Source organism: Dermochelys coriacea, chromosome 1 (genome assembly GCF_009764565.3).
Source record: "Dermochelys coriacea isolate rDerCor1 chromosome 1, rDerCor1.pri.v4, whole genome shotgun sequence".
NCBI classification, from domain to species: Eukaryota; Metazoa; Chordata; order Testudines; family Dermochelyidae; genus Dermochelys; species Dermochelys coriacea.
In genome coordinates, this window is record NC_050068.2 from 255893704 (window position 1) to 255919084 (window position 25381).

At 41.2% G+C, this 25381-nt stretch overlaps 1 protein-coding gene across 4 annotated transcripts in view; it reads right to left on the reverse strand.

The window, feature by feature from the left end:
* LARGE1 (LARGE xylosyl- and glucuronyltransferase 1) overlaps positions 1-25381 on the reverse strand; it is a 371084-nt gene that overhangs the window by 102651 nt on the left and 243052 nt on the right. For all 4 annotated transcript variants that reach the window (XM_038396618.2, XM_043519916.1, XM_043519928.1 and 1 more), the window contains one exon: positions 1401-1505. In XM_038396618.2, the coding sequence (XP_038252546.1) occupies positions 1401-1505 (105 nt within the window). The remainder of the gene's footprint in view (positions 1-1400; positions 1506-25381) is intronic.

The window sequence follows — 25381 nt, forward strand, 5'->3', positions numbered from 1 at the left end:
GAACTGGAAATCACATCCCTAGCTCACAGTGTAGATGAAGCCTTACCCAGAAGTCTGTTCAATCTTGTATAGGTTAGGTTCACATTCTCATTAGAATAAATACAAACATAAGTGAGATGCTTTGTGGATGCTGAAGTTCCCCAATACTGTCATGATTTCTGGTTGATCGTACACAGCAGCGTAGGATCTGAATGACTGAACTGCTTCAGCACAGTGCAAACCTATGGAACCCTTTTTTAAAATAGGGAATCAATTTAATACAGCCCAATGTATTTTTGTGAAGCAAAGCCCAGTTACAATGAAGAATTGTTTGATGTAGAGTGATTTAAATGGAGACTTTTTTTTTTTTTTTTAAATGGAGCCTTCACCAGCTGTTCCGGCCTTTTATTACAAATACAGAAGGAACATAATTCACTACCCTAGCATAGAAAATCTGAAACAGAAAATCTGATTTAGGTGTGTGTGTGTTCTTTATACACCTGGTATGTTTTCTCACATTTCAAACACAAATCAGTGGGAAAACTTGTGTCTCCTATTATAATAAACTCTATGATATAGTGCATTTTCTCCCCTCAGAGCAAGCAGAAATTGAAGATCAGAGGTTTGCATTTTACTAGGACAATTATGGGCCTATTGCTGTTCTGGAGGAATTACATTTTTCTCACTCTGAAATTTTGTGGTGCCATTTACCTCCAGTGACTGGAAATAAGCCTTTGCTCCAATTCCTTCCCTCTTGCTGGGCCCAGACATGCATTTGGGGCACATTGTCAAGAGTGCTGTATGTAGTAGAGATGGAATGATGGGGTGTCATCCCATTCAAGAGCTCTGCCCCTCCCAAAATAGGTCATGTAACCTCCCTAGGAACTGCACATGCACCTGCAGTTGTAACATTAACATGTTCCTCAGTAAAAAGAAAAGGAGTACTTGTGGCACCTTAGATTAACAAATTCATTTGAGCATAAGCTTTCGTGAGCGACAGCTCACTTTTCTTTTTGCGGATACAGACTAACACAGCTGCTCCTCTGAAACATGTTCCTCAGTGTAACATATAGGGCAACACCATAATTGCAGCTATAAAATGAACCATAAAGCATCAGTTTCTGATGCAAATTCTTGCAGCATAATGGGAAGGAAAGGGCTAATAGCTGTATCTGACATTCTCTACATTCAAGACAAAGTCTATACTGACCCCAACCCCTCGTTGATTTGTCTTTATCCATCTGTTGTCTCTTGTCTTATACTTAGATTGGAAGCTGTGTGAAACAGGGACCATCTTTTTGACCTCTGTTTGTACAGCAGCTAGCACAATGGAATAATGGTTCATGACTAGGGCTCCTAAGGGCTGTGGTAATACAAAATAAATTAATAGCAATAACTCACAGAAACATCTTAGGGCCTACCTGTGTTGTAACCCCTCCCAAGAGCTGGCCAGGGACGATGATTCTTCCAAAGGTTACCCAGATACCAGTCACTCTGGTTCTCCACTAAGCCAAGAACCTGCTGGCCTGAAAACAAGCAACATGCAAACAGATCATTAAACAAAAGACAATTAGTTTATGGGAATCGAATACAAAACCTGGAGTAGGGCAGGCAATGGAAACAGAGCCCAGCAGTTCTGATGCTCCCTTCTTTCACATGTTGTGAAGATGCGTAATCACTTAACTAAAAACAGGAACATCCTAGTAGTGCAAGCTCATCATAGGTCATTTCTCTCCTTTCTCCCTTGGCTAGTTTGAGTAACTAAACACTATGGGAATCTTTGTCACACTGACAAATATATATATCAACCAGGTAAATCTGAATGCTGCCTGATTTTGGCATACCGTACCGGAGAATCCTTCTGATGAGAAGACAGGATTAGTACCAGGATACTCTAATATGATGGTCTGTTTATACTTTGATAATTTAATTGGAAAATGGGTCCGATATAGAAAATTATTTCCTCTTGCCATTTTTTCCCCTTTAATTTCAGGATTTTCTCTGGCAGAGCAACAGAGGAAATTCCTTTTGCACTAGCAAATGATGGTTTTGAAGGTTTTAACTAAGAGAAAGTTGCACAGATTTAACTGAGGGCTTGTCTCCACAATGGGGTAATGCACACTCCGGGGATGTGATTTATAAAGCGCACTAATGTGCCGAGAATTCACTGGTCTGCATAGACCCTGCTGGTACACACTTAAAGAACTCTAGTGCACTTTAACATATTGCCATTTGAAACAGTACTGTGTGAAAGTGGACTTCACTAGGGAACTTTTAGTGCACACCAGCAGGGTGTACGTGGATCAATTAATGTGTCCTGAGAAATGCTGTATAAAATGGGAGTAAGAAAAGTGACTGTAACTGTTCTTTTGAAGGGAGGGGGAAATTTAATTTGTAACCAGGAAAAGAAAAGGGTGACAATGTTTCAGGGTATGTCTGCACTATAGCTGGGAAATGCAACTCACAGTACTAGCTCAGCTAATAAAGAGCAGTGTGGACACTGGGGCACAGGTGGCGGCTTGGGCTAGCCACCTGACTCCTAGCCTGCCTGACCCCTTGGGTCTGGGCTCAGGTGGCTAGCTTGAGCTGCCACCTGTGCCACAATGTCCAGACTGCTATTTTCAATGGAATAGCTCAGGCCAGCACGAGTCTGCCTGCCCACACTGGGAATTACACCTCTCAGCTGCAATGCAGACATACCCTCAATGGATAGGCCCCTTCAGGGAGATTGTGGTGGACAACAGCTGAATGACTGAGACTGGAAACTGTATTACCATCTTTTCTAGATACTATATAAACACCATGCTCTGAAAGGTGAGAACATGGTTTCAAACCTCAAGTCCCAGCTACCCTAGCAAAACTGTCATGTTTCCAGTTACAATACACTAGTACCCAGAGATTGGTCAAACATTACATAGCTAGTATGGGACCAAATCAGCATCACCAAAAGGTGTTAGAACCATATGAAGACTGTGTTTTGAGGGAAGAAATGGTGAGCAGTGCGATTCATTAAAATTCATAAGCACATGGGATGAAGCCCGTTTAGATTAGGTGATCACAATGGTCCCCTTTGGCCTCATAATCTATAAAACACTGATATCTAGATATCTAGTAGTGCATGTGAGTTCTTTGTTCCAGACCATCTTATAAGGGGTGGCTTGGAATAATAAAATACAATTATTATATTGTATAACAAAACAAATGTATATTATGAGAACATTGTATTAATCATGACATGGTTTGTCATCACCTTGACCAATCTACTTGTGTCAGGGTTCCCTCCCCACTCTGAACTCCAGGGTACAAATGTGGGGACCCACATGAAAGACCCCCTAATCTTATTTTTACCAGTTTAGGTTAAAAACTTTCCCAAGGCACAAATTTCACCTTTTCCTTGAACAATATGCTGCCACCATCAACTGAATTAGACAAAGAACAGGGAAAGGACCACTTGGAGTTCCTATTTCCCCAAAATATCCCCCCAAGCCCTTACACCCCCTTTCCTGGGGAGGTTTGAGAATAAACAAGATGAGCACAAACCAGCCTTGGATTTTTAAGACCCAAAAAACCCAATCAGATTCTTAAACAGAACTTTATCGGAAGAACAAAAAAAGATAAGAGAACAACTCTGTAAGATCAGAATGGAAGATAATCTTAGAGGCAGTCAGATTCAAAACATAGAGAATCCCTCTAGGCAAAACCTTAAGTTACAAAAAGACACAAACAGGAATACACATTTCCTCCAGCACAGCGAATGTCACAAGCCAAAACAAAGAGAACTTAATGCATTTTCTAGCTAGATTTCTTACTAACTTTACAGGAGTTGGAGGGCTTGCATCCTTGATCTGTTCCCAGCAAAGGTATCACACAGACACAAGCCTTTCCTCCACCTCCAGATCTGAAAGTATCTTGTCCCCATTGGTCATTTTCGGTCAGGTGCCAGCCAGGTTACCTGAGCTGCTTAACCCTTTACAGGTAAAAGGACTTTGCCTCTGGCCAGGAGGGATTTTGTAGCACTGTATACAGAAAGGTGGTTACCCTTCCCTTTATATTTATGACAACTTATGTGGCCTTTCTTTTTCCATTCCTGTTTGCTCACATTCTAAAAAGATGAACAATTTCTGGCAAGGACCATTTCTTCAAAGGCAGTACATCAAGGATGCTACTGAAAGTTGTTAATAATAGTTCTGTGAGGAGGGCATGGCAAGTCAGAGAAGGGGTCAAAAAGCAGATGTGTGTGGTTTAGAGGTTGAGTGAAAAGAAGACAAGCATTGTCTCCTTTCAAAAGGAAAAAATCCATCTGGAGAACTACAGGGCTAACACCTGTTGATTCAGGGCTGGAAGGCTGACTGTTCCTTATAAACACCACTCCATTAGAGACAGAGTAGAGTAAATCAAAAGAGAAAACGATTAAAGGATGAGAAAACCAGAGCAGAAAATTCAGGGACGGCCCAACTGGAACTGAATGTCACAGGTGATAAGAACTGAGTGACCCTGCCCATATTCTTACAGTACATTTCACAACTCAGCAGATGCTGCTCAGGATTGTACTTCTCACTTCAAAAGAAATGCTAGAATCCCATTTGAAATAAACAGATATTTAAATTCCTCTCCATGGAACATCAGTCTGCTTTCATTATTTTATCCCTATGCATTACCAAACACAAGTCACAGGGTTCAGTGTTCAAACTAATTTATAATACGTAATGCACAAACCTTGTTGCTGGTTAATGGATTTGCTCTCCCACCTACTGATCCCAACTCTCCATTTTGAAATATATTCTTATCCCTCAGCTAGTTTTTCCCCAGACAAAGGGAGAGGAAGGCTTAGAAAATAATCTTTGGTTGTATCTTTCCACTCAAAATAAGGAGAGAACATGAAAAAAAAAAGACTAAAAGAACAACAGAGTAAATGAACAGGAAGGGATCCAGAGAGGGAAAAGAAGAGCAACATGTTGGTTTCCATCTGCTAGGAATTAATCAAAATGTTCTAAAAAGTTCCTCTTCCCCTAAACATTATCTGCTCCTTAGCTGCCAGATAAGCCAAGTTGCTGTGCCAAACATCTATCCCTGGAGGCAGTTCTGCTCTTCCACCTAAGCAATATGAGTCATTTAGCTATAAGCACTGCTTTAGAGAACTAAGCTTTCAGGGGGTTGGAGTGTGTCCAAGATGACAGGATATATCCCAAAACACAGTTCTGGGAAGTAATTTTTAAGGCGGTATCCATTAATCCTCCTGCCTACTTCTAGCCAAAAGGATTGTATGATCCTGGGACAGCCCCAACACATGTGAGTCAGTGTGGCTCCAGGAGACCAACATCTCCAGGAGCAGTCGGTTTTGGAAAGGCTCATGCAGTGTTATCTTATGTGGGGACCAGTGTGAACAAAATATAATTTTCTGCTGGATCAGCCTTACTCGTAGATCAATAGTAGAAAGTTAAATGTTTTGGAAGGCACGTCCCCATTGGCTAGGGTTCAAAGATATATATGCATCTTTGTTCCAGGCTTGGCACAGGCAATCTACATTAGGGAGGGTCTTTGGGGACAAAGTCATAACAGGCTACAGTTAGCTGTAGAGCCCTTTCCTACCAAACAGCAAATCTGGAGTCTCTGGTGCTCCCAGCCCATCCGGACCAACTATACCCACCAAGAGGTGATTAAGCTGCAGGTCACGCCATGCCACTGGACTAGGTAGGTTGTACAGTTGTTGGAATGTTTGGAATAGCAGAAACTGATTCTCTGAGATCAGTTGGGAGACCTAAATTACTCCCTTATTCACCCACTCTTTCCACATTAATGATTTCTCATCAATTTTCAAAAATGGGCCACCCCAAAGCACAGCATCAATGTGTGACCAGGGATAGAATTAAAAAATTCTAGTGAAACTGGCCCTTGTTTGTCTGGTAGCCTACACTGGAGGGGACATTTTACAATCAGAACAGTAATAAGCTGAAACCAGTCTACCTGCCAGTGGAGGGAATGGATCAACTCTCATTCCACCAGCAGCCAGGGAGGGATCTGCTCCATTATGTTGTGGAGAGACAGGGCTGCCTGGCTAAAGATAAGAGCTGTATGATAATGCTGCCAGTTAGGGAAATGGAAGCCCAGATGTGACTGGGAGTTGCAATCTACACAAAGCCAGTCTTGGCCTCCCACCCACTCCCCAGATAAATATTTTTAAAATTCCTTTAATTTTCCTAAGATAAAACTGAGGAATAATAACTGGGAGACAACTCAGGATATACAGTATTCAGGGAAACACATTTAATTTGATATTTTGCCCCAAAGGCTAAGGGTAAGGATTCTCAGTCTGCCTAAATCTCTCACTACCAGGGTTAAAATACACTCTCGATTAATTTTAACTTGATTTTCCACCTATGAGTATCCCTAAATATTTAATATGTTTGAGTTGCCACTTAAAATAAAAATCTTTGGTTGTATTCTTTTATTTGTATCCTTCCTCCCACTCCTTCCCCCAGTCACTTCCTTTTCTGACAACACTGGTCCAAATTCCATCCTCAAGAGCACCTATGGGGGTTTGACAGGACATAAAGCAGAAATTAGCACATACTGTCTTTGTTAAACTGATGCAATGACTTCTCTTCCAAGTTTGAAGTAAGTTGCGAGAGCTCACTTATATTTTTTACTAGTGCATTTCCATTTGCTCTAGACATGGATACTGCCACTGTCTGTTCCAAATTATTCCTTTCTGTAGGATCTGATCTAATATTAGAGCTAATTAGAAAACAGAATTTCCATCCCTCAGGACATTCTGACATTTAAAAATTTGTTTTCATCCAAAATCGGACAGTCAAAATTTTAAAATATTTTGCAGGCCAGAAATTCTTTAAAATTTTGATCTGGAAACATCAAAATGATCTATGGAAATGTTTCATTTTGTTTATGTTAAGCCATTTTGTTTCGATAATGAAACTTCAGAATATTAACTATACAGAATACAATATTAAAATTTAAAATAAACTTAAAGTCAAAAGGAAATGATAAAAGTTGAAACCAAATGAGAAAGTCAAAATGAAATTCCTTTCAATTTTGAAAATTTCCACCAAAAATTTCGTAAAAAATCAACATGTTCCCGCAAAATGTGTATTACAACAAAACTACATTTTCTGACAAAACTATTGCATCAACAAAAAAAACCCAACAAAAATGACCAGCTCTATCTAATGTCTTCTCACTAGTCTTTAACACAGTTTTATTTAGTTACTTTTAAAACGGAATTTAGCCCTTATAAATGTGACGGCTAGAGCAATGCAAAGCATGGGCAGATGCTGTGAAAAACTCACTCCTCCCACAGCTCTGTGACTACATCTCAGTCCTGATCTGCATCGCTCCTACCAATGATCCCCACCATATATACATAGTTCTGCCAATGCTTCTTAATCAAGATCACCGGTAGCCCCTATTAACAAAGACTTGGTCTTCTCCAGAGCAGAGACTGCAGTGCCAAATGCTGGTGTGCATTTGTGAAATGGACACACCTCTACCAGGCACTTCCCCAGACTCATTTCACCTCTGACCATGTTGGCATTTGATCCCAGATCTTGTGAGGTGAAAGACTAATGCACTAATCTGCTGTGCCACCAAGCATGGAGTCCTTTTTAAAAGGCAAACAAATAGCCATTGTTTCAGATGAGAATACAGTGGCTACCATGACGCATTTGAATTGCTCAAAATTCTGCGCTGTTGGTCTCTCCTTCTTAAGGAGTTATTATAATAAAACACCATGACTAACAGCAAAAGCTTTGTCATTATTTTCTGCTCTGGCCCTGCAGTTATGATTAAGTGCACTCCTCTCACTCTTTGTTACTCCAGGCACAAGTTAGCTTATGAAAATTAAGCTGTCGTCTTTACTTATTCATACATCATCACGAACAGCCAGACAACAGAAAACAAGGCTGTGATTCTGGTATGACCAGAGTGAAAATTTATCAAGCAGGCAGAACTAGAGCTCTATCATCCTGAACCAGGTTGCATTCTGCCTGGCTGAGGGAAGAGTCTTCCTTCAGAAGACAGCTGCCCATCTACTGTATTTTTCACAATGCAGCATTCTGACAGCTCACACAATGAAAGATTCTTCTCACCATGCATAATCTCAGTTGTAGCTAGAAAGAGAACTAACCATGGGAAATGGACATTTCTGAGCCTGACAACTCAGCGTCTTAAATTCTGTTTTCACTTCATGGATTTTTAATGGCTAACAGAGAGGAAGGATAGTCTTGTGGTTAAGTGCTGGACTAGAACTCAGGAAAGCTGGGCTAAATTCCTAGCTCTACTACAGCCTTCTTGTGTGACCACGGGCATATCACTTATTCTCCCCATGGCTCAGATCCCCAACAGTGAAACTGGGGCTAATAATACTTCCTATCTCCCAGTCTGTCTGTCGCATCTATTTAGATTATAAACTCTTTGGAACAGGGACTGTATCTTACTGCATGTTTATACAGCCTCAGTACAATGGGCCCCATAGCTCACGTGAGGCCTCTAGATGATACTGGAATAATTGTTATTAATATTTTCTAAATTTTCCCTAATGGACATTTGAATCTTTTTTGTCCTAGCAGCTTTAACTGCTTCCACTTCCTTTACTCAGTCGCCACAAGAGCAAGGTACCTCCTAGGGAGCGTTTTAGCAAGGCTACCACTCCTGCCTCCTCTATGATTCCCATGGCACCAGGCCAGTCACCAAAAGTGAGAGTAAACATGGTCATCAGACACTTGTGGCATTACACCACCTGATCCCTACTGGCCTATGGGGAGTGTGATGTCACCTAAAATGTCCTCACCTGCATTTGGTACAGATTTCCATAATGAATGGTAATCAAAATGTACAACCCCAGCTCTAAAACTACATCATCAGGATTTCTGTACTAGAGAGATTATTACAGCATGCTAGAATAGAACTCTATGCTGCTGCTGCTTCTGCCAACTACCTCCACTGTTGTGGTTTAGACCCCACCCCCCACCCCGCCACAAAACTCTCCCCTGCCATAGCAATATGAATGTCTGTGTTTGTGCTGAGAGAGCGGGTGAGGGAGGAAATTGGACTTCGAGTTCAAGCCTGGTAGGAGCTGGAAATATTGCAGAGATGTTATCCCCCCACATTTGGTAGAGAGGAATGGAGAATAAAAGGATAAAGGTAGTGAAAAGGGAAAGAAGTAGATATTCCCAATGCCTGGGCCTCTCTGAATTGGCCACCACTAAGTTATGCAATCATAGTCAGCAATGAACGAATCTACTAGGTTACAGTCAGGTGAGGTTATTTTTGGCACCAATATGAGTTTCAATAGTTCCATTACCACCCCTCCCAAACTTTCATAATCCCCCCCCCATTCCCCATCACTGCTCACAGCTTTACTATCTCCCTATCATTCAGACTTGTAACCCTTGTGAGATGTTTGACTGCCCAGGCTTCTCCAACTCTGCTCCACTCCATCAAGCCTGAGAGAGAGAGAGAGAGAGACAGAGATGGCAAGCATGAGAATGCCTCTATAGCCTGGTGGTTAGTGCACTCACCTGCAAGGTAGAAGACCAAGATCCAATCCCCACTACTCCAATGACTAAATTTTTTATTCACTGTGGAACAGCTTCAACAGGAGAGACAGGGCTCACATCATACTATGCTATAGCCCAGTGGTTAGGGCACTCACCTGAGAAGTGGTCGATCTCAGTTCCAAATCCCATCTCCCCCACAAGTGGAGGGAGTCTTGAACCTGGTGTCTCCCAGGTGAGTACCCTAACCACTGGACTAAAAGTTATGAGGGAGGTGGCCCTTCCTCCCCACTACCTTCCCAGTGCTTCATGCAAGTTCACATATGGGACCCAATCCAGTAGGCAAACTCTGAGCATGCGTACCAGATTGAGCCCCACAGGTGAGGTGGAAAGCCTATCTTCCTCTGGTTTGTACATTGCTCTGGGGCTTAGGTATCTGGATACTTGGCATGGGGCTGCAGTGCACATGCACAGAGGCAGAAACACAAGTGCCTAGGGAACTTTTACTATAAAAACTTAGTGCCTAAGCCAGTTTAGGCAACTACACGATTTGGTGGCAGCTGAGTGGAGGGTTTGTGAATTCCATTGGGTCCTGATTCTGGGATATAGGCAGCTAAAGTATTATTAGCCTCATTTGTGCCATGCAGGAATTCATGATTATTGAATAAAGATTTCCCCCACCTCCGCCCCCAAAGATTATGAAACTGTCGTGGAGGAATGTGCTGAAGAAATTAAAGTAATTTTTCATGCACTGTCACTATGTCTTTCACAGTTTTATCAATTTTATTATTCAGAGGCTAAAGTTCTGAGTTACACCAAGTGGGTAGCACAGATCCTGTCTGCAACATACATTTTGGTAATGGAGAATTGAGCAGTGGGTTTCCATGTATAACCAATACTTATACTGCACTTTTTATAAATAGATTTCAAAGCTCTTTACAGAGGAGGGCAATATCTTTATTCCCATTTTACATATCATAGAAGATTAGGGCTGGAAGAAACCTCAGGAGGTCATCTAGTCCAACTCCCTGCTCAAAGCAGGACTAACCCCAACTAAATCATCCCAGCCAGGGCTTTGTCAAGCCGGGCCTTAAAAACCTCTAAGGATGGGGATTCCACCATCTCCCTAGGTAACCCATTCCAATGCTTCACCACCCTCCTAGTGAAACAATTTTTCCTAATATCTAACCTAGACCTCCCCTACTGCAACTTGAGATCATTGCTCCTTGTTCTCTCATCTATCACCATTGAAAACAGCCAAGTTCCATCCTCTTTGGAACTTCCCTTCAGGTAGTTGCAGGTTGCTATCAAATCCCCCCCACTCTTTTTTTCTGCAGACTAAATAAGCCCAGTTCCCTCATCCTCTCCTCATAAGTCATGTGCCCCAGCGCCCTGATCATTTTCATTGCCCTCCAATGGACTCTCTCCAATTTGTCCACATGCTTTCTGTAGTAGGGGGCCCAAAACTGGGGAAAATATGGGAGAACTGAGGCACAGAGTTGAGATGATTTGCCTAAGGTCAGTGAGCAGGCCAGTGGAAGAGCCAGGAATAGGATGCAGGTCTCCCGAGTACCAATCCAGTCCTCTATTCTTTAGGTCACGCTGCCTCTCTCTATATTACAATCCATGTGTGATGATCTCAGCAGCCAAGAAGCATTCAGAGAGCCCCAGTAGCACTCTTTTGCTAACTGTCGCATTGACCAGCTCTCCCTTTGCTGGATGAATTGGTGGCTGAGGAAGCTTTTTCCCCTTCTCTCCACTTTCCTATAACACAGAGGAGTGGGAATCAGGACATCAGAGTTCTATTTTCTGCCCTGCCACAGACTTACTATGTGACTTTGGACACAGCACCTGACCTTCCTCAACTGGCCAGATGCTGATTTCAGCAACACCGGTGTAAACTGGAGTTAACGCCATTGAATTCAACTGGTGAAACAGAGATCAGTGTGTGGTCCTGAGTCTGAGTTTCCCCTTTTGTAAAATGGGGATAGCAATCCTTATTCATAAGGGCATTTGTTGGGTTTAATTCAACAATGTTTGTAAAATGACTCCAGATACCTAGAACAGTAAACTAATATTTATATTTAACAAAACACTGAAATGAACTAAGCTGGACAGAGAGAGAACATATTAGTTACCCAGTAACTGATAGTGGAGGTTTTTCACATCCTTTCATTTTATATGCCACAGAAGGGGGAAGAAAAGGGAAGCAGCTATCAAAATAAGGGCAAGATATTAAAGGCAGGTTTTCCTTCTGAAGTAAAAACTGTCAAGCCTCCTACAAATCGCCCAAACAAGAGTAGATACAACAGAAATGTTGAGAAGTGTGGTTTGATGCAGGTACATCCACAGGAGATTCTTTTTGCTCCATCAGGAGTTGTCCCAGAAGACAGCAGCAGGACAGACGCAGAAAGAGAATGTGACAAGCAAAATGAAAAGGACTGTTGTCCTCAGCTCTCCGAATAGAGAAAAACAGGCCCATGCTTGGTAGAAGGGCTGCAGTCATATACTTGATAATAAAAAAGGCTGCCAAATTAGCGCAAGTGGCATTAGAAGTCTAACTGGACCAACATTTCTTTCCCTGTTGGGACTTAGTTATGTTAAAAAAATAAACAAGATCTGTGTAGTGTAAGGAAAGTCCCATTGGCTAGGTATGTTAATCAGCCTGAGAGATCGTCACAAGACAAGAATGTAGAATTATTCCTCTCTTCGACGGACATAAATTGCTGCATGAAAATAATATGTCTAATGCTTATTATACTGATGATTGGTCTGTTTATATGAAGAATCTACTCATACTGTTAACTTCAGGCTTCAAGACAAGTTAGGGGGCTCTATCATTATTGCTAAGAATGATTTATGCACTAGGGGTATCAGCTAGCAACTGATTTAAACTATTTATTTAGGAAGTTTTAACAAATTTACAGATCCTTGCCATGTAAATTTCAGAAACAAAACAATCACTACATCAGTTAGCTTTTGCTTAAAGAGACATAATACAGGAATATAGTAATCGGATCTGTCTTTTTTTAATAGGATGCTACCACATTAGAGAGTGAGCATCATTATACCTATGTCATTTCCAATTATTTTATTAAATTGAGTGAAATCTCTATATGCACATATTGAACAGACCTGGTACATCTATCAAATGTTCATATTAAAACAACTAGATCGGTATGCTGGGTTTGTTTTTGTTTTTTTGCAGTCTATACCTGTCTGAATACTGAATAAAAGGTAACCACGTCTAGAATATTTATCTGTCCTCGGTCTATCTTCCTGGGTATGTAATTGGTGCGTGAATGTTTCCTTAACCAAAATCCTCCCATTTTTTTTGAATCATTACTCAATGGTTGGGCTATTTGTTTTCCCAATGAGAGGCTATCAATAGCTGAGCAGCTAGCTACTCGGAGATGAGAGATTAATTCTTTCCTTTTGTGTAACTGTTTCAACCCCTGGAGGGTTACCAAAGGATCATTTGATAATAAATATCTACCAATTTGTGGACTGCATCCCAATACGCTGTAATGTCTGGACACACCCACCAGATATGCATAACATCTCTTTCACCGCAATTTTTCCAACATTTATCCCCATTCAGTCTCTCTCTGTTTTTTTAACCTGACTGGTGGGAGATACCATTGAAACAATATCTGAAAGAAATGTTTTATTGTGCTGGTCCTCTTTTCCAGCTCAAACCCCATTCCTCTGGGGTAATTTGTCTAGCCACATCATATTCCCAGCATGTCATATATGGACACTTTTTTTTGTTAAGAAAGCTGTCTGTAAAGATTGATATCAATTAGTTATTTTTTCTGTTTCTTAATTGACCAGATGCGATCGCTTCTATTAAAGTTAGGTTTCTTATAAAATAGGTTTTCTAGAAAGTTGAGAAAGATGATGCCTGACTTGAAAGTACTGGTACCAAGAGAGAGTGGGCCAGTTAAAGTTAGTTTTGATCTCTAGAGAAGTTAGAAAAGTTTCTTTATTGAATAGCTGGCCAACTGTGCGAATTCCATGGCTCATTTTGAAGCTCTCTGGTTTGCAATTTGGGTTAAGATCTGAATTATTTGCAATGGGTGTCATTAGAGAGGGAAAAGAACTGATTTTTCCTTTAGTCTATCCCAGACCCACAGAGTAGCCTCTGCTAAAGGATGTGTGTAAATTTCTGGCAGGTGTGATTTTTTATTAATGCATGGTAGCCCACTGATATTTGAACTCCTGCAATTTTCTTGTTCAATAAAGATATAGTATTTGCTAAGGTCAGAGCACCTCCAATCCACTACTGCTTTGAGAGCACCATAGAATATTTGGAACAGCTAGTACAAACTATTTAATGCCTCTGTTCAAAGTGTCAGCTCTCACTCCTGATCTTTTCTTATTTTATATAAATTAAACAAGACCCTCTATATTCCTGCGAGGGTTTTATCTGGGATAATCACAGAAAGATTTTGAAACAAGAAAGATGTGCTTGGCAGAATATTCATTATGACTGTGGCTATTCTTCTCAACCAGGAAATTGCATACTTCCCCCAGCACATCAGATATTTTTTTCATTTGCCAAAGTAATGGATTGACATTTAAACCATAGGGCTCTTTTAGGTTGTTTGAGATTTGAATTCCCAGGTATCTTGTAGAATTTTTTTCCCCATTTGTACCCAAATGTTTTCTGGGGAAGTGACTTTTCAGAGTCTGGCAAATTTATATCTAACATTTCAGATTTGGCATAATTTACTTTAAATCCAAATGCTTTTCCAAGGTTCTGGATTTCTTTAGAAAATAATTTTAAGGAAATATTTGGTTTAGATAAAAATATTACATCATCTGCATCTAATGCTATTTTCTGATGTGTTCCTGCAAGTTTTATGCTTGTGATGGATCCACTGTTCCTTATCCTCTGGGCAAAAGGCTCCATAGCCAATGCAAAATAGTAAAGGAGACAATAGAAATCCTTGTCTAGTCCTCTGTGTAATTCAAAAAGGGGAGATTTAACTCAGTTAACTTGCAAAGCTCCTTTTGCGCTGGTGTAAAGAGCAGTTATCCATTTAAGGAACTGGGGGCCTGTTGCAAGGTAGGTATACCCCATCAGGCCCTTAGGGCAATATGGCCCCATGGACAGAGTCTCTAAGGTAGGCCTGGGTTTCAGGACAGTAAGGCCTAGTGGCCAAAGTCTATGTAATTGCCCGTCTTCCAGAGGCAGTATGTCCCAATGGCCAGAGTCATTAGGGCTGTCCCAGATCTCAGGACAGTAAAGCCTAGAAGCCACAGTCTATGTAGTGGCCTTTGACAGCCCAATTCACTTCCCTGACCATCGGCAGTGCTTGCGCTGGGTCAGAGAGGGTAAGGAAACCCGGGCCCACCCTTCACCAGGTTCCTAGGGAACTGATACTTTGTTGCTCAATTTTGGTCACCCATCACTACTATCTCATTCCCCACATTGCTTCCTATTCCTTCTTCCAATGTGGGAGTTTCCTTGGCACCTGCTGCTTCATGTCCATTGGCCTTGGCTGGGGTCCTATTGGCATTCCAACTTGGCTGGCATCACCATCTGGGAGTTCGGGCTCTCTCCAAACAGGAGCCTGTTCTCGTCGACTACCAGCCCAGACTGAGCTGAGCTGCTCCCTCTTATACCATGGTCCCAGTTAGAGCATGCCCAGCAGGGGCTACAGGGCATGGCTTCCTCATCCCACAGCATGGGGTTAGCCCCCTCTGGCCCAGTGCGGGGTAGATCTATCCCATCACAGGGCCACAGTCCATATGGGATGGGTGAAACTTTCTGTTTCAAGTTCTTAGTCTGTCAATGGTTTTCCTCTGCATTTAGTGATAACAAGAGAAATGGATCTTTTTATGATCTGGCATTAAGGACGACTCCAAGAACTCGCCGAATATTGTCTAAATTAACTAGTCATTTTAAAGCGGTAAACATTTGTCCATTGCTAACAGTTGAACACAGCTACTCCCATTTGCACATCATGAAGTGGGTTTGCTGCACTACAGGCTCAACCAGACAACATTCTTCTCTCTTGTATCTCTACTCCATGGTATAGGGCATACTTCTGCTTGATGGAACAAAGTAGAGGTTGCACAGAGAAAAAAAAAAAAGGAAGCAGAATGCCAAAGAGATTAGAGTAAGGAGATGTGGGTTCTATTCCTCATTCTGCTACTGACTTGTGTAATCTAAGGCACATCCTTATGGTGCTTCAGTATCTCCATCTGTAAAAGGGCTTGATCCTGCAGAGGTTAGCTACAGAAGTGTTGAGTTTATTAGCACAAGAGAATAGGTGATGAGCAGGATGGGGAACCAGATCCTGCACTAATGAGAGTGCTGCAAGTTAACTTGTCTGCTCCAGAAGGATGCATGCCTAACTTGCAGGCTGAGAATCATACTTAAGTCCTGACATGACCATTTTTCATCCAAACTCAGATCGTCTTTTTATCCTGCACTGTTGAGAGAAAGAAAGTAATAGGGCAAGGGGGTTGAGATTTATTTCTCTCAATAAGAGGACCATGTCTAGCACTTAACTCTAAATGCCACCAACTACCATCTCAGCTCATACTTGCACTGACAAGCAATGACCTTGCACAATGTAAGGACTTGTAGAGTCAAGGCAGGCATGGTAATACCAATACTTACCTTGAACTGTAAAGCACCTGGAGATCCTGGGATGAAAGGCACTATATGTACTATTTGTTGCTATTAAATATTTATTACTATTAATTGTGATCTCTCAGCTGGTCACTCCAGGTAAGGCGCACACCTATAAAATGACGATGAAGTGGTTAATATTTCCTGACAAAGAATCAAATTATCCTTTAGAAGAAGGGGAAAAAATCTTCAGACTTTTGCAAATAAATGTTTGCTGAATGCTCTAGAGATTTTTAGGCCGGTTACCTAACCTCCATCTTATCACTGGCATTTCTCATTCTTTCCTGTTTATTTGCTTAGTGCTTAATGGTTCCTTTCATCTTGAGGAACACCACAGCAAAGAGGAGGGAGCTAGTGTTGACTGAGTAAGAAATGAACCAAGTGCTATGAAAATCAGCTCCTTCAAGCTCTCTCTCTTTCTTTCTCTCTTTCTCTAATTATTCCACTAGCACAGGTTTTGCTTTAATTGAGACAAATAGATGAAAAATATGATCCAAACAGTTCACAGGAGAGCAGAATTCTATTACACCACTCTGAGCCAATGAGACTTTAAAGTGTTATAAAAGGGTTAATTTTTAAAAGCAAATAGGTGAGAGAGTTAGAGAAGGTGCAAATGTCAGTAGGTGGATATGTTGTTAAGGGGAAGAAGGGTGGATGGGGAAAGACTTCCTGTCCAGTGGAAGGCAACAACTCTCCTAATGAATTCTGCACACCATCTCATTCAACTCTGTAATATTTCATTCATTGATTTTACTGTCAAATTAAAAGGCGCTTGTTCCAAGTGGCATTTAGTGAGACAGATGGGGAGAGACCTAGACTTCATTACTTGGAGTTTGCTCTCTGGATAATGTTGATGTTACATGGGTAGAAAGCAACAGAGGGCAAAAGTCCACCACTTCTGATGTCTGGAACATCTCTTTGGTTCACTTCCTGGCAGCTGAAGGGCTTTTAGTTTAAATCAGACTGTAGTCTGCCTCACCTGTTATCTGCAAAAGCTTATGAAACAGTTTGGTTCATAGTGTCCTCACCCACAAGCTTTATGCAACCAGATCTCATGAGAGACGCTCCAGAAGCAGAATTCACTGCTGTTGTTGATGGCCATTTCTAGACTTCCCTTCTATTTTGGAGGCGGTGGGCAGGCGAAGGCTATGAATTGTTGCACTTTGACTTGGCTAAATGGATGTTATTGAGATGCAGAGTTAGGGTAAATCTACCCAAAGTATTTACCGCTGTACTTCCAAAAGAAGACATACAGGTTCTTACTCAGCCGAGCCTGTCCACTCTAGCCCCAGCATTACAAATGCCATCAGAAAAAGCCCGAAGTGTGCTGGCTGACATTCGCTGACAATGGCTGTCTAAAACAGAAGGTGGCTAAGAACTCTGAGCTGGTTTTAGTCACAGCAGTAAATGAAGAGATAAACCAAAGAGTACCAGCAGGTGGGAGTGCTGCCTATATACAGAGTGAGCTTGTAGTAGGTACTTACAGAAAACTGAAACTCTGCTGTTTAAAAAGACACGCTGCAAACCCTTTTAGACAAGAAATTAGTAAAATTAAAATCCCCCCCCCCTTTGGGTAATTATTTGCAGTAGCACATGGCCGGAGGGGTAGGACCACATTATCCATTCCTGCATGTAAATGAGATCCAATAAGATGGAGGAGTAGGTTCATCTGCTGTTTACCTATGACAGCCCAACAGCTGCTATTCTAGCTATGGAGGGTTGGGGACCCAGAGTTTATACCCGCCCTTTCCCCTTGAAGTCTGATGTAGGCAGGGGGAAGAAGTATGGTGAAGCCTCAACCCAGGAGAGTAATAAGCTTGGAGGGTAATTATCAGTCTTACTTTTACTTTACTTGCTTATGCTCTAATAAATTTGTTAGTCTCTAAGGTGCCACAAGTACTCCTTTTCTTTTTGCAAATACAGACTAACACGGCTGCCAGTCTTACTTTTGAGAGAGATGCTGAGGTGGAGACTGGTCACCACAGGACTGTCTATTGGGAAGAGGGGCAGGGTAGATGTATAATGCCATGGGAGGAATTGGATGCATCTTGCAGGTAGTACTGTTGGGATAAGGATAAGGAATGAGATCAAGCAGAGTGCGGTCAGAGCCCAGACCAGAACTGAGGAAGTTTTGAAGCAATTTTTGTATTTTGTTTTGAGGAAGGGGTGGGGAAAAGGTCTACAGCAAATATTTCGGGGAAAGGACAAGAGGGAATCCATTGCTGGCCATGGAGGGTCTGTTGTGAGAAGAGCAGAGAGCATAGAGGGTGTGTATTTGAAGAAATATATTGATTTGTAATAATATTATTAACATGAACGTTAACATAATATATTAAAATATTTGTATAATAATACAGGGCTTGATTCTCCCCTCACACTGGTAAAAATCAAGGGTAATACAATTTAAATTTTTGGGCCAGATGCTCTATTGGGTTAAACTGCCATAGGCTCCACTGAAGTTAATGAGGTTATGCCATTTTATACCAGCTGAGGATCTGGTCCAGTGCACATTGGAGTAAGATACTGTTCTTCTGCTGATGCACATGAACCAGGATGTCAAAAACTCTACATCTTCACATATCTTTAGCCATCTCCCCCCCAAAAAGGCTGCAAACTCTGTGACAACTAATTCAATCTGAAAACAGATTTTGGTATTGAAGTGACTATAATGTTATTAGTAACGGGGCTAAACAAAAGAGTGATTTTTTGAAAAAAGAGGATTTTAGTCTCTCTGTAAACATTGCTGTCACAGAGTCCAAGATGGTGCAGCAAAAGCACCAGAGGAAAGAAACCTCTGCACCTTCGCAATAAACAAACAAAGTAAAAGCACCAGAAATTCTTATGACATCATAGATCCTGGACCCCAGCCGTGCAACCCTTGCAAGAAAGCATTCAAAAGGCAAAAAACCACTGTACCAATTAATCCTCTTATCCTCTACCTCTACTAATGCATGAAATGTAAGCAGCATTCCCTTTATGATGCAGTAAAACAATTTTTATGGGTTATCTATCCAACTCATGTCAGGATGTATTTTTCAAATCAAAAAGGGTAAGACTAAGGAGTCAAGTGAGCATAAATCCCTATTGCTCATTTCCCTGGTTATTGACCTAGGGCCAACAGGGAAAGCAATATAAAAAGAGAAAGTTGTAGAATTTGCAACTAGCCTTGGCTAACACTCATAGCACAATTGCAAGCAGGCACTGTAAACGCTTCCTTAAAAAGTGAACCTATTAGTTAGATTACATAACAGTTACTGGCAGAAGGTCCACATGATGACCCCTCTTTGCGTATAAAGTGCTATCACAAGTTAAAGTTAATTGGCTTTGCCTCAGCTGAACAAAAAAATCTCAAAAAATGTACACAAGATATGTCACTTCTTATTGGCATGTGGTGTAAGGCTGAGGTGGCTCTTCTTTCAAAGGAGTGCAGCAGATCTAGTATACCCTGTACCTTCAATAATCAATATGAATTACGGTTTGAAACCCATTAAATACTTTTGCAGCAAAGAAAGAGGATGACACAAAGTCCTGAAAGGCAGCAACAATTCAATATGAATTCACAGATCATAAAAAGTACATGCCAAAAGAAACAACCCAGGTGTCACCAGGGATTCAACAAAGAGCAGTGGCGTGAAAAGGGTGCAGCATTAAGTTCTCACTTCAAGTCTGATCAATACTATACTGTGCTTGGCCAAGTTTCCAGGGTAAAACTGGAATCTTTGGAGTTATGGCTGTTAAGTAGTGTAGCCCTAAACTTGAAAACTAAGAATGCCTCAAATATTTAATACCTAATGGGTAAAAAGCTCACCTGTTCTAGACTGTTTATTTCCATTTTCCAGCTGTGATTATTTTATTGCTCTTTTTCTTTAAGGATTGTACTTTATTGGTGCATGTGTTTAATAGTTAATAGGAAGGAGAAACAAGGAAAGTAGCAAGGAGGCTGGAACAATTTTTATAGTGGAAGTGCTGAAAGCCATTGAACAAAACTGCAAACCCTGTGCATGATAGAAGCTGTACACTCAGTTGCTGTTATTGCTTCAAGCCAAGATGCTGCTGCACCCTTCCCTCAGAGTTCCACTGCCCCTGGCTGAAGGGACACCTGGGATGATGGAGAAGTTTAGGCATAGGTTTGTAATGCAAGCAGGCAGCAAAGGAGGTTGATGCAAATGTGGGTTAAATATGCAAAGTTATCACCTGAGAAATCAGACAGGGAACAGTTCCTCTGTATAAGGTGCTGGTGCAGCTATACCTGGAAGACTGCATTCAGTACTGGGCATTAGCAGAAAGATACTGATGGTTTGGAGGGAGTACAGAGAACAGAAACAATATGACATTATGAGGAAAGTTTAAAGAGCTAAATATATGTATGACTTGTTTAAGTAGACAAACAAATGATAATTTATGGGTGTGGGGAACACAAGAATCTAAATATAACTTAGACTTTGTTTTTACAAAACACTTAGTTTGCAGCAAGTGGGGGTGTAAATCTAGCTTGCTGTATACTAAGTGTCCGGTTCGGCCTTGCTGCTATGCACCAGAAGTTCTCTAGTGTGCTTTAATCTCACTACGGGACTTCTAGTGTGCGTCAGCAGGATCCACACAGACACAGTGCACAACAGGCTAGTGTGGGGTAGATTTACACCCCTGCTTGCTGCGAACTAAGTGTTTGTACAGACAAGACTTAAAGTTGTAAACACCAAGAAGGGAAAGGGCAGAGCCAGGGTACAAGTAGGAATACTAGAATGAAATATTACAGTGAAGATTTAGGCTGGATTTCAGTGAGATCTAGTACATGCTAGAGGTGAAATCCTGACTCCTGTTGTCTTCAGTAGAGCCAAGAGTTCATCTTAGAAGCATCCATCACTTGGGATGGGACATTTAAAACTAGACTGGTCTAACCACTAGAAAATGCAATGTAGGGAAAATGCCTTACTGCCAGTCAGGATGGACTAGAATACCTACTGGGTAGGACTGTGACTTCCTCCATTGGAGACCTCCATCAACCACCTCTGTCCATTTTAATTTTGGTTCATTAGTAAAGGTTTATTTTCTTTCTTTGCAGTTTATGAGTGGGTGAACCACTTATGAAGTCCCCTTTAGTCTCAACAATCCCAGAGTGGCTTAATCCATCCATCCCCAGTGAAACCAACTGTCCATGGATATTTTTATCCACACTAATTGGCTCTAATTTCCAGTCTGGTCACTAGCAGGCTTCTTCAATCTGTGTGAATGGAATCCTTCCCAGGGTTCTCTGGAAGAACTCCCATTCCCTTGGTGTTATGGATGGATCTGTAACTGAGCCCAGGTAGCCTACTTCCTTCCTCTCCCTGAGCCTGAATTAGCTCCTTCCCTGCCCTCAGAGTTCAGGGGATCTATACACCTTTTTATAAAGTTGATTCCAGCTCTAATTTCTATGATTCTGCTCACTGCGTTCAGCGTGTAAAAATAGACTGTTAATGGTGCTTTATAAAAATCAATCTGAGACCTAGGGTCATTTTGACTGATACACATGATCCCTCAGAATATAAAAGCATAAACAAACATCATTAAAAAAAGAACACAAGATGTTGATTTCTTCACATCTAGAATGAGATGCGATGGTGATTGAAAATAAGGCTGTTATTCTGCCACCTGGATTCAGCCCATAAATTGCAAACAAGGAGCTCATAGCAACAAACTCCCATGGCCTAGATTAAATGCTGGGACCACCTTCCATTAGTTATCACCACACAAAGAGGAACCCACCTCCTGCCTTCTGTGAAAGGAAAATAAACACTTTCCTGTTTAACATTATAAAAATCAATGAGGAGAAAGGAGAAGCCTGCTTGCACACATGCATTGTAGGAAGGGAAGATTTATGTAACCTGTGACGTACGTCACTAAGGCATTAAAAAAAGATCATTTATCTGGTTTGGTGGTGGAGAATAGGTCTTCCATATATCATTATCAGATTTAGATCAGCTCTCAGAAAAGAAAAGTACCAAATGCCATTTTATTTCATGACAGATGGGAAGGCTCTCCCTTCAGAAAGACTGGATGAGGGCCGACTCTGCAGCTGATCATAAATTATTAACTAATTTGAAGGATTTTCTCCCCTCCTCTCTTTCTCCAAGTCCTCTAAGCTAATTTGGTGGCTAATTCAAGGACAGATCTAAGGCAGTAATTATCAGACAGGTAAGATAGGATTAAATAAATGCTCCACGACAAGGCAAGGGCTGGGCTTCTATCACTGAATCTTCACGTAAATTATTTGTGGTCAGGATTAAGGTACTTCATTAAATCATCTTTGTGTTGATAATACAGAAAAAAAAATTTAAAATTGCTGCAAGAAGGAAAAATATCTTTGTTTGGTTTTTAAATTTTATCAGGATTCTGTAATTTCAAAAACAAAATGTTCAAAACCGCATTGACTCACCATTAAGAATATTAGGATAAATCAAGATACCTTGCAAGTTCCCTCACTTTGTGCTTGTTCTGCTCCCCTCAAAGATTCTTGTAAAGCATTAAAAATGTAAAAGGCTGGGGGTGTTTATGGAAAAGCAGCAGCCTCCTGACCACAGAAGCAATATTTTAAAAAGCTCTGGGCCAGCCTTACCAAGAGGGACTCTTCTTCCTATATATAAGGAGGTCAGTTGCTAACTAAGCCCATGCGTCAATATTAGATTGCTTAGGGGAGAGGGGAGTGTCATCGAAGGAAAGGGGATCAATTTTGAGGGAATTTTTTTGTTGTTGTTTTACACCTGTGATACAGAGTGAAAGGGAAAGGGTGGTTATTTTAAAGGAAAGGGAGAAGTGAAGGGCTGGGGGAGCTTTTGGTTCCTGAGGGAGAGAAAAAGTGAAGTATTAGGATGTTGTGGCTTCTATTGTTAGGTTGAGGGGAGGTTTCAGATTTTATTTTCATGGGCCAGAGGGTGGTTTAGTTAGGATATTTTTGGTTGTGTCTTGTCCCACTCCTCTGCCTTCATAGGGTTATGATGGCCATTCTATTAGTAAGGAGCAGAGTGGGAATCGGTATGTAGGGAAGGGGAGAAAGGTATGACACCCTCCCGCAGTTTCATGGTAGTAAGAGACCTGAGGGAGGTTGAGTGGCAGAGCACGTGGATGAGTATGGGAGCTCTTGGGGATTGAAGGGAAGTAGGGTCTTATGTATATGATTGTGAAGGACTGGGTTAGATATCAACACATGCACCTGCAGCGACAGTGGCTCCATCCCTGTAACAGACCCCTAAGAGGCTAGACCTATGCTATCAGGAGCTGAGGATACTAAGACCCGGGGCAGCATGAGCCATGTGCTAGATTCTTCCATCCCTGTTCAGGTGGGCAAGGGAGACTCAGCAGTATGAGACCTCCTTCCTTATGATACCATCATAGGACACTGTGGTATACAGATGGCCTGAGACAGATGAAGCAGGAAGGAAGATAGATAGAGCTCTGGTGGCAGAGGTTGTAGCCCAAGTCTGACTGAGTGCAACCAAGAACGTTTGAAGTCTTGGTTATGATGGAGACAGAGAGGTGTTTCTTTGAAGTCCCAAGCAGCTAAGCTGTTCGGAGATGTCAACATCTGAACCTCGTTTGCCCGCACTTGTCTGCAGAGTTGAATTAAAACATCTCACATTGTGAAACAATCTAGTTGGTGGATAAAATCACATGGAATTGGACTAGACTGTCCAGCCAGTGTCAACCAATATGGTTCCGGAAGCTATTACTTGCTATTTGGACCTAATGTTGTTCTTGGCTGGAACAAAAATTCCAATGGGGAAAGATTGGGTCTGGTCTTATTGGAGACACTCAACATCTTCCTTCACAAGATAAAGGTGTTATCACCTTTTACAGACCATGTCTACTTGTTTTCACTGGTTCAGTCAGTGTTCTTGACTTTTTAAATTTCAGGCCACTGCAAAAAGTAGAAAAATAATACCTTGGACAGAATCAAGACAGTGACAACAAATATAAAGTATCGTGAATTGATTTCTGGCCTGACAAATCTTCCTTTAAATGACAGCTAAGAGCTAAAACCTACATCTGGTAGAACTGTTTTCTACTCTGCTATATTAAAGAAAATGAAGTAAATCTTTTTTCTGTGGGGGAAAAAATAAGGTAACTAAAATATTATAAGATCTTTTCATTGTTCACTCCTGCTGACCCTTACATTTAGGAAACATTCTTGTGGTATCTGTGGCCAAACAGAGTGGAGGGAGATTATTCATTAAGAATATTTCCTTTCATAATTGACTTATATTATTTCAGTGGTAGGGGTACACCCAAATAGCTTCCATGTATGGATGATAATTATTTGCATGTACATGAATGTGTGCACAATAAGGATCACAATCTAAAGCACACTGAAGTAAATATAAAGACTCCCATTGATTTCAATGGGCTTTGAATCATGGCCCTTTGAACACACACACACATATACAGAGATCATAGCACTAGTCTTATGGACTCTTGGGGGGAAAAAAGGAACAGAAATAAAGGTCCTATACTCTTTTCATACTGGTAATTTTCAGATAGACCCTATCCATTATTCACTGGGAATAACGCCACACTTGAAGAGTGAGTGTATGTGTATGTGCACACACCCACACCCAGCACCTGCCAATGAAAAAAGAAATCAAAAGAAACTAATAAAATTAATTAAACTCTGCATAAGGATTGGAGAGAGGGAGGTTCAGAGAGGAAGCTACAAGATGTGTGCTGTACTACATACTAAAATGTTCCCTCTGTATTACTCAGAGGTGATTCAAAGAGCCACTGAGGCAAACTTTGATATATTTTATCTGGACCATTTAACTATCATGTAGTTGTTCTTCATTTCCTTTTCCATCTGTACTGATTGTCAATATATATGCATGTTTTATTTAATCTCTCAGCTTCATAATTAGTTAGAATCCTCCTGCCAGACTCATTTGCTTGATGCCACAATCCCATATTTGTGACATCAAAATCATTTGCACGATGATGGATTGTGATATGCTTGAATGAAACTGGCAAGAGGGTCAGGTTTTATTAGAAAGGAAAGAGCTGCTGTTTTATACACACACACACCCACCCCCCTTGGTGATACTAATCAGTAATTAAGGGAAGGGTTAAGGAAACACACCTGGTTACTCTGAATTTGGGTGGGAGTTGATAGCGATGGGGGTTTGGTAAAATAGTTCTAAGACTATCATGTAGGTGGCAGAAGCTCTTTAAACCTTTGAGGATTGACTGAAATTAATTCATAAGAAAATTAATAGATTTCTAG